Source organism: Diaphorina citri, unplaced genomic scaffold (genome assembly GCF_000475195.1).
Source record: "Diaphorina citri unplaced genomic scaffold, Diaci psyllid genome assembly version 1.1 scaffold1100, whole genome shotgun sequence".
Classification (NCBI taxonomy): domain Eukaryota; kingdom Metazoa; phylum Arthropoda; class Insecta; order Hemiptera; family Psyllidae; genus Diaphorina; species Diaphorina citri.
Window position 1 is genome coordinate 24762 of NW_007378529.1, and position 20050 is coordinate 44811.

The 20050-nt window shown below is 38.4% G+C and overlaps 1 protein-coding gene across 1 annotated transcript; it reads right to left on the minus strand.

The window, feature by feature from the left end:
* Window positions 1-15596: 15596 nt before the first annotated feature.
* Window positions 15597-19997, minus strand: LOC103514196 (titin-like). The gene is made up of 4 exons (XM_008479061.1): window positions 19987-19997; window positions 19083-19918; window positions 18689-18894; window positions 15597-18536 (listed from the first exon to the last, which is right to left on the minus strand). The coding sequence occupies exons 1-4, from the start codon at window positions 19995-19997 to the stop codon at window positions 15597-15599; spliced, it is 3993 nt and encodes a 1330-aa protein (XP_008477283.1).
* Between the last annotated feature and the right edge of the window lie 53 nt (window positions 19998-20050).

Sequence of the window (20050 nt, forward strand, 5' to 3'; positions counted from 1 at the left end):
ATATGCTAAGGTGGTGTTCATCGTTTATTTTGGATCATGATGGAACCACTTCACCAACGACAACGGTGGGAATGGATTACTGTGGCTGACTGTAGCACTTCAGCGAAATGAGTGCATATGTCCCACGTAATAATCAATTAATTACCTGTGGGTATAATGAACAATAGATAATAAACGTGGGTAAATCCGAAACATTACCAGGCCCATGTTTAATAGAAAAGCATCGCACTTTCAATTTCGCAATTCGTAAAAGTAATGTTCGCAGAACCCTTACAGAAATGTTACAGAAAACTCTAAAAATCATTCATAACCACTATAACGGTTGCTATGGCGGAGAGTTTGTACGAAAGTCCAAAGTTATAAATTGTTGGTCATCTATGGCCCCAGGGTGATTACTAAGTTTACCGTCCCACCACTGGCTTTGGCCTAAAGTAGTATTAATGTTTCCTTTGTACCATACATTTTGCTCCAATGTTCATATTAAGTATTAATTAAATCATGAGGAAGATTGGATCAAAACTGTATGAGTTTCATAGAGTAATGTCTGCCAATGCCAAGTCCTATAATGTTCATAATTGAATTATGCTGTAGTGCAGGTGCAAGGGAATATCGCCAGCGGAATGCATATGCTAAGGTGGTGTTCATCGTTTATTTTGGATCATGATGGAACCACTTCACCAACGACAACGGTGGGAATGGATTACTGTAGCTGACTGTAGCACTTCAGCGAAATGAGTACATATGTCCCACGTAATAATCAATTAATTACCTGTGGGTATAATGAACAATAGATAATAAATGTGGGTAAATCCGAAACATTACCAGGCCCATGTTTAATGGAAAAGCATCGCACTTTCAATTTCGCAATTCGTAAAAGTAATGTTCGCAGAACCCTTACAGAAATGTTACAGAAAACTCTAAAAATCAAACATTGAGAGAAGAGGTCAAACGCCTCAACTTCTACTTCAACTAGGTGTGAATCACACAGACTAACTTTTTCTTGTTTTTCATGTTTGGAATTCCCTCCTATGTGCCAAAATCTCTGGAATAAAGAAAATAATAGACAAGGGGATATTCATAACCACTATAACGGTTGCTATGGCGGAAAGTTTGTACGAAAGTCCAAAGTTATAAATTTGGTAGGTTATCTATGGCCCCAGGGTGATTACTAAGTTTACCGTCCCACCACTGGCTTTGGCCTAAAGTAGTATTAATACCATACATTTTGCTCCAATGTTCATAATAAGTATTAATTAAATCATGAGGAAGATTGGATCAAAACTGTATGAGTTTCATAGAGTAGAAGACTACTTATTATCTTCTTATTTTAGTATTAATTAGTACTTGACATGGTATCCCGTTTTCAAAGTTTAGACAAGGGGAAATTTTAAAAATAAGTAGGTAATCTTGGTAAAGATTATACGCACAACCTTTGACTGACTTTCCTATTACTGAGCCGATTTTCCTTGTATTTCAAAAGAGTAAGTAATTTTATTGTAGTGTGGATATTAGGCCTTGCTCTATCTTCATTCAACAACTATTATATTGGCGGAAGATATACAAATATACATATACAAAATAAGTGAAGTAGGTAATGGGATATGAACGTCAGAAAAACGAGTTTCTAATACTGCATTTTGTAATACTGCAAGTATAGGTGGTAGGGGGGTAAAATTCTTCTAGTCTAGTCTAGTATCATAATTAGCCCTCATTAGTTTAAGAAGAATTATGCTTGAGAGAGATTAAGATCTAGAAAAAAATGCTACCAATTGGATATTAGATAAAAATTATTCACATCTTCGTAGTTATCTCTTTTTTCAGGCTAAATAAAGTATTCTTAGATACTGTCTCAGTTGCATTAGTAAGTAGAAAATCTATGGGAAAAAATTCCATTTGCCTCAGAGATAGTGATGTTATCAAAAACAATGGAATTCGCAAATGATAAGTTATCAATGCCTAGGTACATGTGTTAATCTGTGGACTAGGTACTTATTCATTTGCTACCAATATGAAGCAAATTCCATCTGCCGGTAATGGAAGAAAAACGTTTACTTTTACTAACAGAAACAACATGGTCATTATCGGCGGATATCAGGCCCTTGGTCACTCCATTGGATTAAACCAGTTGGAATGAGCATCTATTTGAGTTTGTGCTACCAATATGAAGCAAATTCCATCTGCCGGTAATGGAAGAAAAACGTTTACTTTTACTAACAGAAACAACATGGTCATGAGGTTTGTCACCTCTAGGAAGTTCAATACACCGACATAATAGGTGTTATACCTCGCCTAGTACATGATACACTGCAGTAAGTATTACCAAGAATACTGCTAGTGCAGAAATATATATCTGATAAGTGCATACTATAATACATTCTATTAGAATATGCATCAGATGAGGAAGACATGGTCATGCATGCACGACCCACTTGGCCAAATCCTGAAACACAGATGTTGAGATGGGATTTCTAAAGGGGTGCTAAGATATGTATGTAGGTTTGAGTTTGATTCAGCTAACAACAGGTTAAAGAATTAAACGGTAATCAAAGAAAATCGAAGGGAGACGTGCTTCATTAGGTTTTCAGCAGTGGCGCAAAGGGAGTTCATTTCTATCACTGAAAAGCCGTCCTAAAATCTGTCGTGTCGTAGCCATATGAGAGAGGCCAACCTCATTTTTATTTAGATATGCATCCAAAACACACTAACCGAAATGAGAAATGTGAATACCCCTAGGCCGGCCACTCACTATCAGGTAGACCAGACAGGTACGCCTGAATAGATCCGCCTGTCAGGTCTACTTGATAGTATATGTGCTCATCATGTATCAGGTAGACCTGACAGGTGTACCTGTTCAGGTCTACCTGTGAGTGGCTGGCCCAAGAATTTCCATTCTTCCTCGGACTACTCCACTGTTTCAAGATTTGTAATAACTCTAGCTATACATTCTGTGCATACGCCTTTTTCCCGTACCTGCATAACTGTAAATAGATTATCTTTAAAATTCCACGTGCCCGGAGTAAGATTGGCGAAACGCTAGTAGTTCGTATACAGTTTAATGGGACAGGTTTCTCATCGCGGTCAATTTCTGGAATACCAAAGGTATTTTTACCATTTTTTACAGGCACTGGCCTGATAAAAAGTTAAACTATAGAGACCCGTGTACATGGTTTCGCATATTTACGGAGTTCAATATTCAAGTAGTATTAAAATAAGTAATTGGAAATAAGAGTGTTTTATAATGGGTCAATCAGATAAAGAAGTGTGCAAATAAATAAAATTCCTAAACAGTAAGAAATATCTCCAAATAACAAAATACTTGACTGCCGTGTTCTGTTTAACTACAAAGTGTTTTATGGTTCTACCTATTATTTAAACATGCTGAACCTTTACTGCCTAAATCCATCTACCTATATCTTAGTCTTCTAATTCTAACATACCTACCTACATAAAACTCAATCGAATTTCTTACATTCAGTAAATGCTGTTTGCGAAATACTCGTATTTCCCTCAATACAAAAATTTGCACCTCATAAATCATCAGATCTCGAATAGATCTCTACATGTCATATTACAAAAGGAACCCAATAAGCAGAATGAAGTCAAGCAAATATAGCAGAAATGGAATTTATTTATTTATTTACGGGACTAACCCTTTATACAAAAATGACAATAGAAAAAAATACACTAAAACTAAACAAACACAAACAACAATCAAATACAGTAGAAAAAAATATAAAATGAAATATAAAAAGAGAGTAAAAAGTACCTAATAAAGTGTAGTAATAAAGAGTAAATTTAATTAAAATTAAAATCGCCGTCATTTGCATTCCTGACCATTCTATTATGTCATATTCTATTTTTTACTTTTTTGATTGCATAATCTTCCATTCTTTTTCTCACACGTCCATCCTGGTCAAACAAAACTAAAACACATGTCATATTCTATTTTTTACTTTTTTGATTGCATAATCTTCCATTCTTTTTCTCACACGTCCATCCTGGTCAAACAAAACTAAAACAATGGGAATACTGTAACATTACCAGGTAGTACACAAGTACAGTTTCGCAAAACAGTCACAGATTTTACTCGTATGTGAGAAAATGTTTCACACGCCCCGTACCTACCTATACGAGACATGAAATTCCCCTAGGCCTGGCATTTAAATTGTAAAATTGTAGCAAACTTTATCAGAAACATTTCAATACATCTACGTAGGTACATAACAATATTGGTATTGATTTGTTCTTCATTCCATGTAGTTACCTTAATATTCGCTGGAACAAGAGCAGAAACGGTAGGAGTTGCTCCGAGTGTAAAGTGGTTGAGAACTATGGCGATTTGGGGGAGGTCTGGAAATATTTACAATGATTTCTTCATCCGATATGTCTAATAGGTGTAGGGACTGTAGGGGCTAGTAGTTTCCGTTCCATGGTCAACAAAGGGGTTTGTCTACAAATCAAATACTTACTGAAGGTACCAAAGCTCAGATATACATAGGTATCACAGCCGAATTGCTCAATCACAAATATCTGAAATGATAAACCGAATTAGTTAAGGTTACACGTGTGTCAATCATAGAACTTTGATATTTTGCTACAGGATGAACAGCAACAGATGTATTATGAAGAATACCTAGCAGATAGTACACTTACCTACATAAGTACATACATATTATCATATTAATATTAAGTATTATTATCAATTTTAGTAAAGTAAACTAATGTCATGGGAGCAACTAAATCCACTGGGGGGTCAACGTTGTTCCGTTGTACAGATTTCTCTAGGGTGAATTTCTTCGGTAATTCATCAGGTGACACATTTCCCGACCATCCAGTATACGAGGCTAATAACGTGATGTCTATCCAGCAGAGATAGTACTGTAGATTATACATATTAGGTAAATACATGGCACAAGTCCACATAACAATACTCAATTTACAATATTGATGCTCAAGGTTAGAGGAACCGAGCGCACAATCTAGATATCATGGCCTAGAGTCCTACACTAAACAGAGATAGAGTTGGAGTTGAGACTCTTTATCTCGACCTCACCTCTGTCAATCCTTGCTGGGAACATTGGAGGAAATACAAACTTCCAATTTCAAGTTGGGTTGGGGGTATTGGGAGGATATAATTGTGATTTTTGTAAGCCTAACCCTCTTATAATACAATGGTGTACCAGAGCGTGTAATGCATGAAGAAGTTAGTAGGTACCTATGTATGTACTTACTACTATTGCAGCATTACTTTTGAAAGAAACTGGTCAAAGACATAATATGTACCTACTTCATTGTTCTAACGTATGAATTAGTGACCTTCCTATAGTACTTGATTTTGCATGTCGCTACTTGGATTCGAACCATAATCTACCTTTAACGAATACCATATTCGCTGGAACAAGAGCAGAAACGGTAGGAGTTGCTCCGAGTGTAAAGTGGTTGAGAACTATGGCGATTTGGGGGAGGTCTGGAAAAAATTAGGTGTACCAGTGAAAACGATTATGTATACATACTTACATCTGGTGCGACAGTTCAAGTTCAATATTTTGATCAATAAGTGTAAGTACTTCAATCACCCTACTTAGGGCTGATTGAGAGGCTGACGAAAAACGCTGACCCCGTCTGAACACGGGAAAAGGCGAAGAAAAAGAAGAAGGAGTGTAAGTACTTGAAAACTTTGGCAAAATAATTATTAACGAGCATCTTGCAATTGCCACCCTCCTAATCTCCCTTTCCAGATTAACATCCCACAGGATCTAAGTCATAGAGGAAATGCAATTAGAGAACCACGCTCCAACACATTTCCTAATTCCTACTCAAACATGTTAGGAACTTGAGATGTTGAGCTCAAATCTGGCTCGTCGTCTCAAGCCAACGTTAATACCCACTCATAAACACCAAGTGAGTCACACAGGCCATGGCAAGGTAGAACTTTATAGAAGGCCACAGCAGGCGACTCTGCGAGCCAATCATAATCATACTTTCTTTTCTATGTCCTTATTTGGCGAATAACTCTCGGTTGCCTACCTTATAAGTGATTTATTTACACAGTCGGCCTCAATGCTCCACTTCCACAGTGAGATTTTTTTTTTGAGAATAGTGGTGATTGATAATTGTGTTTATCTAAACTGCATATAAATGTCTCCGGATTATTCCGTTGCATAGTGCATGACGTTTTAGGTTACAAAATAGGATCTGTCTGGCTCACTTACACAGTCTAGTTGTAGCAAGAGCAAAAGTATAAAGCATAACAAGTAGTCACAGTCAGACACCTACTTGTAATAATCTATTGATCTATCATTCTATCGGTTTAGCCGTAAAGTCATTGGGAAAAGTGTAGGCTGTTTGGGTAGGCAGTAGGCAGGAGTAGGTCGGGATATTTACAATGATTTCTTCATCCGATATGTCTAATAGGTGTAGGGACTGTAGGGGCTAGTAGTTTCCGTTCCATGGTCAACAAAGGGGTTTGTCTACAAATCAAATACTTACTGAAGGTACCAAAGCTCAGATATACATAGGTATCACAGCCGAATTGCTCAATCACAAATATCTGAAATGATAAACCGAATTAGTTAAGGTTACACGTGTGTCAATCATAGAACTTTGATATTTTGCTACAGGATGAACAGCAACAGATGTATTATGAAGAATACCTAGCAGATAGTACACTTACCTACATAAGTACATACATATTATCATATTAATATTAAGTATTATTATCAATTTTAGTAAAGTAAACTAATGTCATGGGAGCAACTAAATCCACTGGGGGGTCAACGTTGTTCCGTTGTACAGATTTCTCTAGGGTGAATTTCTTCGGTAATTCATCAGGTGACACATTTCCCGACCATCCAGTATACGAGGCTAATAACGTGATGTCTATCCAGCAGAGATAGTACTGTAGATTATACATATTAGGTAAATACATGGCACAAGTAACAAGTCCACATAACAATACTCAATTTACAATATTGATGCTCAAGGTTAGAGGAACCGAGCGCACAATCTAGATATCATGGCCTAGAGTCCTACACTAAACAGAGATAGAGTTGGAGTTGAGACTCTTTATCTCGACCTCACCTCTGTCAATCCTTGCTGGGAACATTGGAGGAAATACAAACTTCCAATTTCAAGTTGGGTTGGGGGTATTGGGAGGATATAATTGTGATTTTTGTAAGCCTAACCCTCTTATAATACAATGGTGTACCAGAGCGTGTAATGCATGAAGAAGTTAGTAGGTACCTATGTATGTACTTACTACTATTGCAGCATTACTTTTGAAAGAAACTGGTCAAAGACATAATATGTACCTACTTCATTGTTCTAACGTATGAATTAGTGACCTTCCTATAGTACTTGATTTTGCATGTCGCTACTTGGATTCGAACCATAATCTACCTTTAACGAATACCATGCCTGACCTAGCACAAACTGGGACCAAAGAATCCTATAAAATTGGAAAAAAAAGGGCGTGGAACCTAAATAATTTATCAGATGTGTTTGCAACTGTCCAAACGTCCTGAATATGCTATTCTGTCCTAGGACAGATTGATAGAGGGTGCAGGAACTTGGAGTCTTGGTTCGTACTATTCACTCATCGGCATCGATTCAATATCCAGATATCCGAAGACAAATGATGCCAATATTGTAGTTAATTTAATAGCTCCGCGTCTGGAGTATTTGAAACGTTTGGATTTTTAACCTCCAAGAAACACTCTTCGAATTATTTCTCACCCTACGCCATATAACATAGATAATACCTACCTAATAGGTACTTATTATCTTCGAGACCTCCTAGCCATCACTAGTCATGTCTATCTAGATACACCATCCATAAACTGTCTACAAAATAAACAAGACTCTGCTGGCTTCTTGAAGCATAATTCACACGCTAGAGGTCACCTCTCAATTGACCCAGATAACTGCACTTCTGTATCACGCATCGAAATTTTCTTGTTTAGTTTTTTGTGTCCTGATGGTTTGGACGGGACAAGGTTAAGGAAACGTGTTACACTCTTTGATGTCTCGTTCCCTGATGTTTTGAGGGAGCAGATGGATTCTGACTTTTGTATGGGGGAGCTGGAAAAAGGAATTTCTAACCTAAAGAGTGCGAATACCATGCCTGACCTAGCACAAACTGGGACCAAAGAATCCTATAAAATTGGAAAAAAAGGGCGTGGAACCTAAATAATTTATCAGATGTGTTTGCAACTGTCCAAACGTCCTGAATGTGCTATTCTGTCCTAGGACAGACTGATAGAGGGTGCAGGAACTTGGAGTCTTGGTTCGTACTATTCACTCATCGGCATCGATTCAATATCCAGATATCCGAAGACAAATGATGCCAATATTGTAGTTAATTTAATAGCTCCGCGTCTGGAGTATTTGAAACGTTTGGATTTTTAACCTCCAAGAAACACTCTTCGAATTATTTCTCACCCTACGCCATATAACACACCTACCTAATAGGTACTTATTATCTTTGAGACCTCCTAGCCACCACTAGTCATGTCTATCTGGATACACCATCCATAGACTGTCTACAAAATAAACAAGACTCCGCTGGCTTCTTGAAGCATAATTCACACGCTAGAGGTCACCTCTCAATCGACCCAGATAACTGCACTTGTGTATCACGATTCACGCATCGAAATTTTCTTGTTTAGTTTTTTGTGTCCTGATGGTTTGGACGGGACAAGGTTAAGGAAACGTGTTACACTCTTTGATGCACCTACCTAATAGGTACTTATTATCTTTGAGACCTCCTAGCCACCACTAGTCATGTCTATCTGGATACACCATCCATAGACTGTCTACAAAATAAACAAGACTCCGCTGGCTTCTTGAAGCATAATTCACACGCTAGAGGTCACCTCTCAATCGACCCAGATAACTGCACTTGTGTATCACGATTCACGCATCGAAATTTTCTTGTTTAGTTTTTTGTGTCCTGATGATTTGGACGGGACAAGGTTAAGGAAACGTGTTACACTCTTTGATGTGCATGCTTGTGTACAATAGTGACGTATCGTTCATTGTGTGTACAAAAGCGAACAGGTCTACAGGGTGTTTCATAAAGCATCCCCCCCCTCAAGACTTTGATAGAGGGAACTACGACAACGGAGGTCTTATCGTCCCGTTACATCATCCCGGAATCGAAGAGAGAAAGGACAGGATAGAAGAAAGCCAGCCGTTCCGAGAACGAACCTTATCGGTTTAGGATAAAGTTTGCTCCGGTCGGGATTCGACCTCGCGACCTAGCGCTTACAAGGGAGGTACGCTACCCTCCAAACTAATTAGGCTGGCTGATAGAGCCGTTTTGACACCTATATACGTACATCTGTAAAGTCCCCATGCCCTGTGAGGTGAACATGTGAACTCTTGATGACTCTAAAGTACATTATACGACAGAAATCTATTTACAGACCTCAGACATGATTACAAGCTAAGAAAATCGCAATAGAAACAACCTCACAGCCTGAGAAACGAAATTGCATGTGCACAAAACTCAAGAAATAAATAAAAGTCTACAACGGAAGAAGGAGAGAAAGGGGGGGGGAGGGTTTGAAGGATAAAGATAAATAAACAATAGAACTGAACAAGATAATACTCGTTATAATGGTAATGATATCAATAATGATAGTGATTAGTTGATTACAGGTTACTTGTAGATAAGGACACTTTAAGTCCCTACGCAAAACCAACAAAATTTCTACCTACAGCAGAAACGAAAAGTATGGACCCAGTCAAACTAGATAAATAAACAATGACACTCCGACCACATGAATACGAAATAGATGGTCTGAAAGTAAAAGGATCAGTCTCCTGCATCCTTAGCTGAAACCCCCAAAGGAAAACGGGACGTGAAGGATAACAGAGAGAGAAAATGGAGTACAAAGAAAGTGTAAGAGAAGAATGTGGGGATACATAGTGTTTATCGGGGATACATAACCATTTCGAAGTAACTTCAATTTTCTCTTGACCTTGATTGAACTTCAAAGAGAACAAATGAAAGGGGAGGGAAGAGTAGTGATAAGAGTCAAAAACCTGGTACCAATGCACCGGCAAACTTTCTTAGAACATAAAAGAACAGGGACTCTCTCGATACTGATCCTCTTGGGGAAAGAAAAATAAGAACAGGCGAGAAACCTTGACAAATCGGGACCCTAAAGTTTGGATATTCGCATGGGGTGGATATACTATCGGAATTTATTCGCCTAAAGAAAGAATTGGATTAAAGTCGGTCCCCATGTTCCGAACTTGAGAATATAGCGGGTAACTTCATAGGAAAACAAAGTTTAACAACAAAACAATGAAACTCGAAAGAAAAAAGAAAATATACCTACCCTATCAAAAAATAAAATAAAAGATAAATATATGGATAAAGTAATTCAATACAAATACCTACACCCGGAAGAAAAATAAAATTAGGAATTTAGGAAGAACGAGAAAGAGGAAATGTAGAAACACAAGAGTCCTAATAAAACTTAACGAGCTGTGATGATATTGTAATTCCAGGGGACATTTGGGGCTCTAAAGGGACGCTACTTATACTTACCGTTACCGCTATAAGCAGCTTTCCAAAGTTCATAATAAATTAATGGTCTAGAGCTGCACGTGTTTAGAATAGCAGGGACTTTTCTTAGGGAGGGTGATAGTGCAATACCTAGAGAATTTGGATGAAATGGCGAAATGTTTTGAAGTCTTTCTCTGAAAGAGCTTCTGGTTGTGGTATGTGATGTAAAGAGCTATAAAAAGCTATCTTTTAGTCAGTTTAGTGTCTGTCTGAGGACTCAAAGGTACACCTGCATTATAATCCACCGAACTCGATCGACATCGACTGGAACCCACATAAAGTAGGTAAGAACAAACAGAGGATTTCAATAGGAGGGGGGGGAGAGCTTAAAGTAGACTTTTTCTAGGCCTAGGCGATGTCAATCGACGTAGTGTAGACGCTCTTATCTTTGATCATGAATTAACAATAATGATCTTATCACCTACTTAAGTACCTCCCTCACCTTGGAGGAAACAGCTTGACGGCACCTGCTGTGTAATACTCTACTACATGGCATTCAGTAAAAACAACCCTGGTGAATTACAAAGGAAACTTATTCCAAATGTAGAATGCATTTTACTAGTAATTTTTTACCCCTTCCATTTCAACTTCAGAACACTTTTGTACACATTGAGGAATAGTCTTGTAGTAAGGTATGTAGTCATCAAGTTCTATTCAGCAGTATACCTACCTACTAGCATTTTTATTCTCATTTCCTCCGTTTAAATGAAAGAGTTCAAAGATGTGTGACGTCAGACTTTACGCAGTTGTTTTTTTCGTCCGCTAGGTAGCGCCACTATGCAAGCGCGCTAGCGGAGGAGCAGAAAGAACTGCGCAGAAACGTATGCGCACAAACACATTAATGCGTTGCCTGCGAGGGAGCTTTTCTCGGGACATTTGATGTGACATCGTGTACGGGAGCGTATGCCGTGACGTCAAAGTTCACGATTTCCCAGTACATATTTTATTAATCGATTTATCTCGGGATCTAGAAGTCGTAGGAGAAAAAGAAAAAGTCCGTTGGTCCTTATTTTTTTCCTGCTCTATGACTTTGAAACATCACCCAAGTAACCCAGTATTTTATTAATCGATTTATCTTGGGATCTAGAAGTCGTAGGAGAAAAAGAAAAAGTCCGTTGGTCCTTATTTTTTTCCTGCTCTATGACTTTGAAACATCACCCAAGTAAGCGCAACTGATCTATTTTATTTTTCTTCCGGTTGATGGTATTGTATTGAATTTCTTTATCCATATTCCATATATCTTCTTTTCTTTTTTTTCATAGGAATATTTTTGTTTTTCTTTCGAGTTTTATTGTTTTGTTGTTGTTAAACTTTGTTTTCCTATGAAGTTACCCGCTATATTCTCAAGTTCGGAACATGGGGACCGACTTTAACCCAATTCTTTCCATAGGAATATTTTTGTTTTTCTTTCGAGTTTTATTGTTTTGTTGTTGTTGTTAAACTTTGTTTTCCTATGAAGTTACCCGCTATATTCTCAAGTTCGGAACATGGGGACCGACTTTAACCCAATTCTTTCCTTAGGCGAATAAATTCCGATAGTATATCCACCCCATGCGAATATCCAAACTTTAGGGTCCCGATTTGTCAAGGTTTCTCGCCTGTTCTTATTTTTCTTTCCCCAAGAGGATCAGTATCGAGAGAGTCCCTGTTCTTTTATGTTCTAAGAAAGTTTGCCGGTGCATTGGTACCAGGTTTTTGACTCTTATCACTAATCTTCCCTCCCCTTTCACTTGTTCTCTTTGAAGTTCAATCAAGGTCAAGAGAAAATTGAAGTTATTTCGAAATGGTTATGTATCCCCGATAAACACTTTGTATCACCAGATTCTTAACTTCTCTTACACTTTCTTTGTACTCCATTTTCTCTCTCTTATCCTTCACTTCCCGTTTTCCTTTGGGGGTTTCAGCTATAAGGATGCAGGAGACTGATCCTTTTACTTTCAGACCATCTATTTCGTATTCATGTGGTCGGAGTGTCATTGTTTATTTATCTAGTTTGACTGGGTCCATACTTTTCGTTTCTGCTGTAGGTAGAAATTTTGTTGGTTTTGCGTAGGGACTTAAAGTGTCCTTATCTACAAGTAACCTGTAATCAACTAATCACTATCATTATTGATATCATTACCATTATAACGAGTATTATCTTGTTCAGTTCTATTGTTTATTTATCTTTATCCTTCAAACCCTCCCCCCCCCTTTCTCTCCTTCTTCCGTTGTAGACTTTTATTTATTTCTTGAGTTTTGTGCACATGCAATTTCGTTTCTCAGGCTGTGAGGTTGTTTCTATTGCGATTTTCTTAGCTTGTAATCATGTCTGAGGTCTGTAAATAGATTTCTGTCGTATAATGTACTTTGTAGGTACTTACTAGTATTTTCTACCAAAAGTATCCTATATGTAGTTATGATGGACTTATGATGGACTGCTAGTACAGATAGGTATTTCATCAAATACAATTTTTAATTTTATGTATTTATTTTATTCCCAGGTATCGTCTGGAGGATCATCTTCATCTTGAAGGTGATTACAGTCCTCAACGCAAAGACGAATATCCAGCCGTCAAAGGTGATAGCTAGTATGTAGGTACTTACTAGTATTTTCTACCAAAAGTATCCTATATGTAGTTATGATGGACTTCTAGTACAGATAGGTATTTCATCAAATACAATTTTTAATTTTATGTATTTATTTTATTTCCAGGTATCGTCTGGAGGATCAGCTTCATCTTGAAGGTGATTACAGTCCTCAACGCAAAGACGAATATCCAGCCGTCAAAGGTGATAGTTTACATAGGAATCGACCAATTATTTATAATTTTTACCCATTTGCAACTGCTCCATTAGGAATTTAGGAAGAACGAGAAAGAGGAAATGTAGAAACACAAGAGTCCTAATAAAACTTAACGAGCTGTGATGATACTGATGATATTGTAATTCCAGGGGACATTCGGGGCTCTAAAGGGACGCTACTTATACTTACCGCTATAAGCAGCTTTCCAAAGTTCATAAATGTGGGGATACATAGTGTTTATCGGGGATACATAACCATTTCGAAGTAACTTCAATTTTCTCTTGACCTTGATTGAACTTCAAAGAGAACAAGTGAAAGGGGAGGGAAGATTAGTGATAAGAGTCAAAAACCTGGTACCAATGCACCGGCAAACTTTCTTAGAACATAAAAGAACAGGGACTCTCTCGATACTGATCCTCTTGGGGAAAGAAAAGTAAGGACAGGCGAGAAACCTTGATGGGGCCTTAAAGTTTGGATATCCGCATGGGGTGGATACTGGACTTTATTCCCCTAAGGAAAGAATTGGGTTAAAGTCGGTCCCCATGTTCCGAACTTGAGAATATAGCGGGTAACTTCATAGGAAAACAAAGTTTAACAAAAGTTCATAATAAATTAATGGTCTAGCGCTGCACGTGTTTAGAATAGCAGGGACTTCCCTTAGGAAGGATGATAGTGAAATAGATTTGGATGAAATGGCTAAATTTTTTGATGACTTTCTCTGAAAGCTTCTGGTGTGTGACATAGAGAGCTATATCGTTTAGTCAGTTTAGTGTCCAAGTAAGTAGTGTCTGTTTAAGGACTCATAGGTACACCTGCATTACAATCCACCGAAATCGATCGACATCGACTGGAACCCACATAAAGTAGTGCTAAATTTTTTGATGACTTTCTCTGAAAGCTTCTGGTGTGTGACGTAGAGAGCTATATCGTTTAGTCAGTTTAGTGTCCAAGTAGTGTCTGTTTAAGGACTCATAGGTACACCTGCATTACAATCCACCGAAATCGATCGACATCGACTGGAACCCACATAAAGTAGGTAAGAACAAACAGAGGATTTCAAATTTCAATAAAGTGGAGCGTAAAGTAAACTTGTTCTAGGCGATGTCGATCGACGTAGTGTAGACGCCCTTATCTTTTATCATAAATGAACAATAATGATCTTATCACCTACCTCCCTCACCTTGGAGGATACAGCTTGACAGCACCTACTGTATAACACTCTACATGGCATTCAGTAAAAACAACCCTGGTGAATTACAAAGGAAACTTATTCCAAAGTTAGAATGCATTTTACTAGTAATTTTTTACCCCTTCCATTTCAACTTCAGAACACTTTTGTACACGTTGAGGAATAGTCTTGTAGTAAGGTATGTAGTCATCAAGTTCTATTCAGCAGTATACCTACCTACTAGCATTTTTATTCTCATTTCCTCCTTCAGTATGTAGGGTGGTTGAAAACCTGTCACTCCTTTTTGTTCAGAGTTCAGTGAATTGTGTTGGAGCAAATGTCATTCAGTTGTAGTCAGGCTATAGGTGTGAATAGGAACCCCTACCCCAAATTTTAGATTGATATGTACATACCTGTAAATAAATTCTAGTGTTGTTTTTAGTGCAGACCTGAGTAAAGTTGGTTATAGAAAAATTCAAATGTCTGGTGTAAATATTAAAAAAAAAAAAAAAAAAAAAACAAAAAAAAAAAAAAAAAAAAAACGGGGGTAAAACAAAAAATAAAAACAAATTAAAAAAAAAAACAAACAAACAAACAAAAAAAATCAGGGTGTAACCAGACAGTTAAAAATCAGTTTCAGTAATCTAGCTATGTAGCTATGAGTAAGTTCACTTAGCCTAGATGATCAGTTCTATATATAAAAAAAAGCAATAGATAATCTACATCTCCATGGTACCTGTTAAACCAATTAAATTGATACCTACTCAGCATTAAAAAAATAGCTATAAATAAAAACTCAAGAGCTCCAAAATGACTGCTACAATTGCTGCCATACTTCAACACAACTACCTTAGCCTAGATGATCAGATCTATATATAAAAAAAGCAATAGATAATCTACATCTCCATGGTACCTGTTAAACCAATTAAATTGATACGTACTCAGCATTAAAAAAATAGCTATAAATAAAAACTCAAGAGCTCCAAAATGACTGCTACAATTGCTGCCATACTTCAACACAACTACATCCAAACATTTCAAAACTCTTCTGTCCAATGGTCCTGTACTCAAGCTCCTGTATAAGAGATACGCGTTCCTGCGCTGTGGAATTCTCCTTCAAGATATAGATTATCTTGTGGCTTCTTAACAGGAGCTCTATCACCCACTTTAGGTCCATAGTCGTCCTTTGGTCGTCCTTCGAAATCTCCTTCGGGTTTCAAATTATCCTTGACTTTGAATGGTTCTACCCGTTCAGCTTGTTTGGGCTTTTCTTTGACAGGGCGGTCAAAATCTCCTTCCGGCTTGAGGTTATCATGTGGTTTGAATGCTTTAGGTCTTTCAGCCTTTTGGAATTCGGGATATTCTGGTCTTTCGAACTCTCCTTCAGGATAAAGGTTGTCTTGTGGCTTCTTAACAGGAGCTCTATCACCTACTTTAGGACCATAATCATCTTTTGGACGTCCTTCGAATTCACCTTCAGGTTTTAAATTATCTTTGACTTTGAATGGCTCAACTCTTTCTGCTTGTTTGGGCTTTTCTTTTACTGGTCTTTCAAAGTCTCCCTCGGGTTTAAGATTATCATGTGGTTTAAATGCCATCGGTCTTTCAGCCTTTTGGAATTCAGGATATTCAGGTCTCTCAAATTCACCTTCAGGATAAAGATTATCCTGTGGTTTCTTGACAGGAGCCCTGTCACCCACCTTTGGACCGTAATCATCTTTGGGGCGTCCTTCGAAGTCGCCTTCGGGTTTCAAGTTGTCCTTCATCTTGAAGGCTTCAACTCTTTCTGCTTGTTTGGGTTTTTCTTTAACTGGGCGTTCGAAATCACCTTCAGGTTTAAGATTGTCGTGTGGTTTGAAAGCCTTTGGTCTTTCAGCCTTTTGGAATTCAGGATATTCTGGTCTTTCAAATTCACCTTCAGGATAAAGATTATCTTGCGGTTTCTTGACAGGGGCTCTATCACCCACTTTAGGACCATAATCGTCTTTAGGACGTCCTTCAAATTCACCTTCGGGTTTTAAATTATCTCTTAATTTGAATGGTTCTACCCGTTCAGCTTGTTTTGGTTTCTCTTTGATGGGGCGCTCAAAATCACCTTCTGGTTTAAGATTGTCATGAGGTTTAAATGCCTTCGGTCTTTCAGCCTTTTGGAACTCTTGATATTCAGGTCTCTCAAATTCACCTTCAGGATAAAGGTTATCTTGTGGTTTCTTAACAGGAGCCCTGTCACCCACCTTTGGACCGTAATCATCTTTGGGGCGTCCTTCAAAGTCGCCTTCTGGCTTCAAGTTGTCCTTCATCTTGAAGGCTTCAACTTTTTCTGCTTGTTTTGGTTTCTCTTTAACTGGGCGTTCGAAATCTCCTTCTGGCTTGAGGTTATCATGTGGTTTGAAAGCTTTTGGTCTTTCACCCTTTTGGAATTCGGGATATTCTGGTCTTTCAAACTCTCCTTCGGGATAAAGATTGTCTTGTGGTTTCTTAACAGGAGCCCTGTCACCCACCTTAGGTCCATAATCATCCTTTGGACGTCCTTCGAAGTCGCCCTCTGGTTTTAAGTTGTCCTTCATCTTGAAGGCTTCAACTCTTTCTGCTTGTTTGGGTTTTTCTTTTACTGGACGTTCAAAATCTCCTTCTGGCTTCAGATTATCATGTGGTTTAAAAGCTTTTGGTCTCTCAGCCTTTTGGAATTCGGGATATTCAGGTCTTTCGAACTCTCCTTCGGGATAAAGGTTATCTTGAGGTTTCTTAACAGGAGCCCTGTCGCCAATCTTTGGTCCATAATCATCCTTTGGACGTCCTTCAAATTCTCCTTCGGGTTTCAAGTTATCTCTAACCTTGATTGGCTCCACACGTTCTCCTTGTTTTGGCTTTTCTTTCACTGGTCGTTCGAAGTCTCCCTCTGGTTTCAAATTATCGTGGGGTTTAAAGGCTTTGGGCCTCTCCGCTTTTTGGAACTCTGGATATTCAGGTCTTTCGAATTCACCCTCAGGATAAAGATTATCTTGTGGTTTCTTAACAGGAGCTCTATCACCCACCTTAGGTCCATAATCATCCTTTGGACGGCCCTCAAATTCTCCTTCGGTTTTCAAGTTATCTCTAACCTTGAATGGCTCCACACGTTCAGCTTGTTTAGGTTTCTCTTTTATTGGACGCTCAAATTCTCCTTCTGGTTTTAAGTTGTCGTGGGGTTTATAAGCTGTAGGTCTTTCGCCTTTTTTATATTCTTGATGTTCTGGTCTTTCGAAATCTCCCTCAGGATATAAATTGTCTTTTGGTTTTCTTATTGGTGCTCTTTCTCCTCGTTCGGGTGCTTTAGGTCGCGGTTTGTCTTCAAAATCACCCTCTAATTTAAGATTATCTGGATGTTTGATGATGGGAGCTCTGTCAGCTGGTCCCAGGGGTTCCTTAACTGGTCTCTCAAACTCTCCTTCGGGTTTCAGATTGTCCTTGGGTTTTATGGCTTTTGGTCTTTCTCCTTTCTCTGGTGTAACTTTTGTTGGCCTCTCAAAGTCACCTTCAGGTCTTAAATTGTCTTTCGGTTTTTGCTGTTTAGGTCTTTCCGCTGTAACAGGCATATAATCATCTTTTGGTTTTCCTTCAAAAGTACCTCCTGTTTTTAGGTTATCAACATGTCGAACCTGAGCTTGTCTCAAGTCTGTTGTAGAATGTTCTGTAAATTCCGTTGCTGACGTAGTTTGGAAGTATATTTCTCCATCCTGTTTAGTCCATGTCCTTCTCCTTTGAGGTTTGACTCTTTCTGGTGTCTTCTCCGTGAATTCTTCATGTGCTGATGTGACGAAAATCATTTCTCCTTCCTGCACCAAGTTATCCTCTCTTCTTCTAATTTCTTCTTTTTTGATAATTTGGTGAGCTTGGAATGTCTCCGATGAGCTGGTTTCCGACGAAAATTTGCCACCATCAGGTCTCAGGTTGTCTTGGTGCTTTTTGGGTTTTTCAGGTTTTACTTTCCACTTCTCGGGATGATCATCCTTGTTTCTTGGAAGCACCTGTAAATACAAATGGCAGGTTATTAATAAGAGAGAAATAGAAATGCGTTTTAAACGATTCAATCACAACTCCTGATTTACTGTATCCTGTATCTATAACTATACCTACCTACTTACATACGTATGTATGTACCTCACGGAAAAGAACTTACGTCGATTTTGCCTTCTCCAACGGTGAGATTGTCTGATCGCCTCTTCACAATTTCAGTTCTTTGAGTCGAATCAAATCGTTTGAACTCCGTTTGTGAGGTGGTCTCCGAAGTGAATTCACCTTCCAATTTTGTCCATGTGTTTCTTCGGATCAATGGGGGCCTCTCGGTTAATTCACCGGTGAATTCGACTTGTTGAGTAGTGATACCTGTATGAATCAAAAGAAACCCCATGTTAAGCCCTTACTTATAATTGTGCAGGAATAGTACTTACATACTTGAACATTTAGAACTGAAAAAGGACGGCATGTTAGGTTTTTCATTTACTTTTTTTATGAAATGAAATACCTATTGTTAATAATGAATTGTATGCATAACAATAGAGTTGTCATATTACCTGTGAATTCTCCTCCCGTTATTTTGTGATCTTCATATCTCTTGATTTCTGCCCGTTCTCCTTTCAATGGCACCAAAGGTTGACTTGGACGTTCGAATTCTCCTTCAGGTTTCAAGTTATCTTGTGGTTTCACTGCTTTCGGACGTTCAGCTGGACTATATTTACCAACTTCTGGTCTTTCAAAGTCACCTTCTGGTTTGAGATTATCCTTTGGCTTGACAGATTTAGGTCTCTCGGCAGGACTATATTTTTCATGCAGTGGCCTCTCAAAATCTCCCTCAGGCTTTAGGTTATCAGGATGTTTCACTATAGGAGCACGCTCACCTGGTCCATATTTCTCAGGGATAGGTCTCTCAAATTCTCCCTCAGGTTTTAAATTGTCCTGTGGTTTCACTGCTTTAGGTCTCTCTGCAGGTATGAACTTTCCTGCTTGCGGTCTATCAAAATCTCCTTCTGGTCTAAGATTATCGGCATGCTTAACAATGGGAGCTCTCTCTCCAGGTCCATATTTCTCAACAAGAGGTCTTTCAAAGTCACCTTCAGGTTTGAGATTGTCTTTCGGTTTAACAAGTTTCGGTCGTTCGGCAGGTGTGAAACCCTCAGGTTGGGGTCGTTCAAATCCTCCTTCAGGTTTCAAATTGTCAGGATGTTTAACGATGGGAGCTCTTTCTCCAGGACCATACTTCTCTGGTACGGGTCTTTCGAATGCTCCCTCTGGTTTCAAGTTGTCCTCTGGTTTTTTGACAGGGGCTCTATCACCTTTGACGGCTGGATATTCGTCTTTGCGTTGAGGACTGTAATCACCTTCAAGATGAAGCTGATCCTCCAGACGATACCTGGGAATAAAATAACACAACTACATCAATTTTAGACCTCATCAATATTTGTAAGTAAAAAAAAAAACACTTCCCTCATTTATTTTGCACTCTCAGTAAGTAGGTAGCAACTTATGAAGCACCTTATTTTGC

What these genes read in the sequence shown, in the direction of transcription:
- LOC103514196 (XM_008479061.1), bottom strand. An exon ending in AACGGGAGGAGAATTCACAG is followed by an intron (nt 18,895 to 19,082) that starts GTAATATGACAA and finishes TGATTCATACAG; the next exon opens with GTATCACTACTCAACAAGTC. An exon ending in TTGGAGAAGGCAAAATCGAC is followed by an intron (nt 18,537 to 18,688) that starts GTAAGTTCTTTT and finishes TTGTATTTACAG; the next exon opens with GTGCTTCCAAGAAACAAGGA.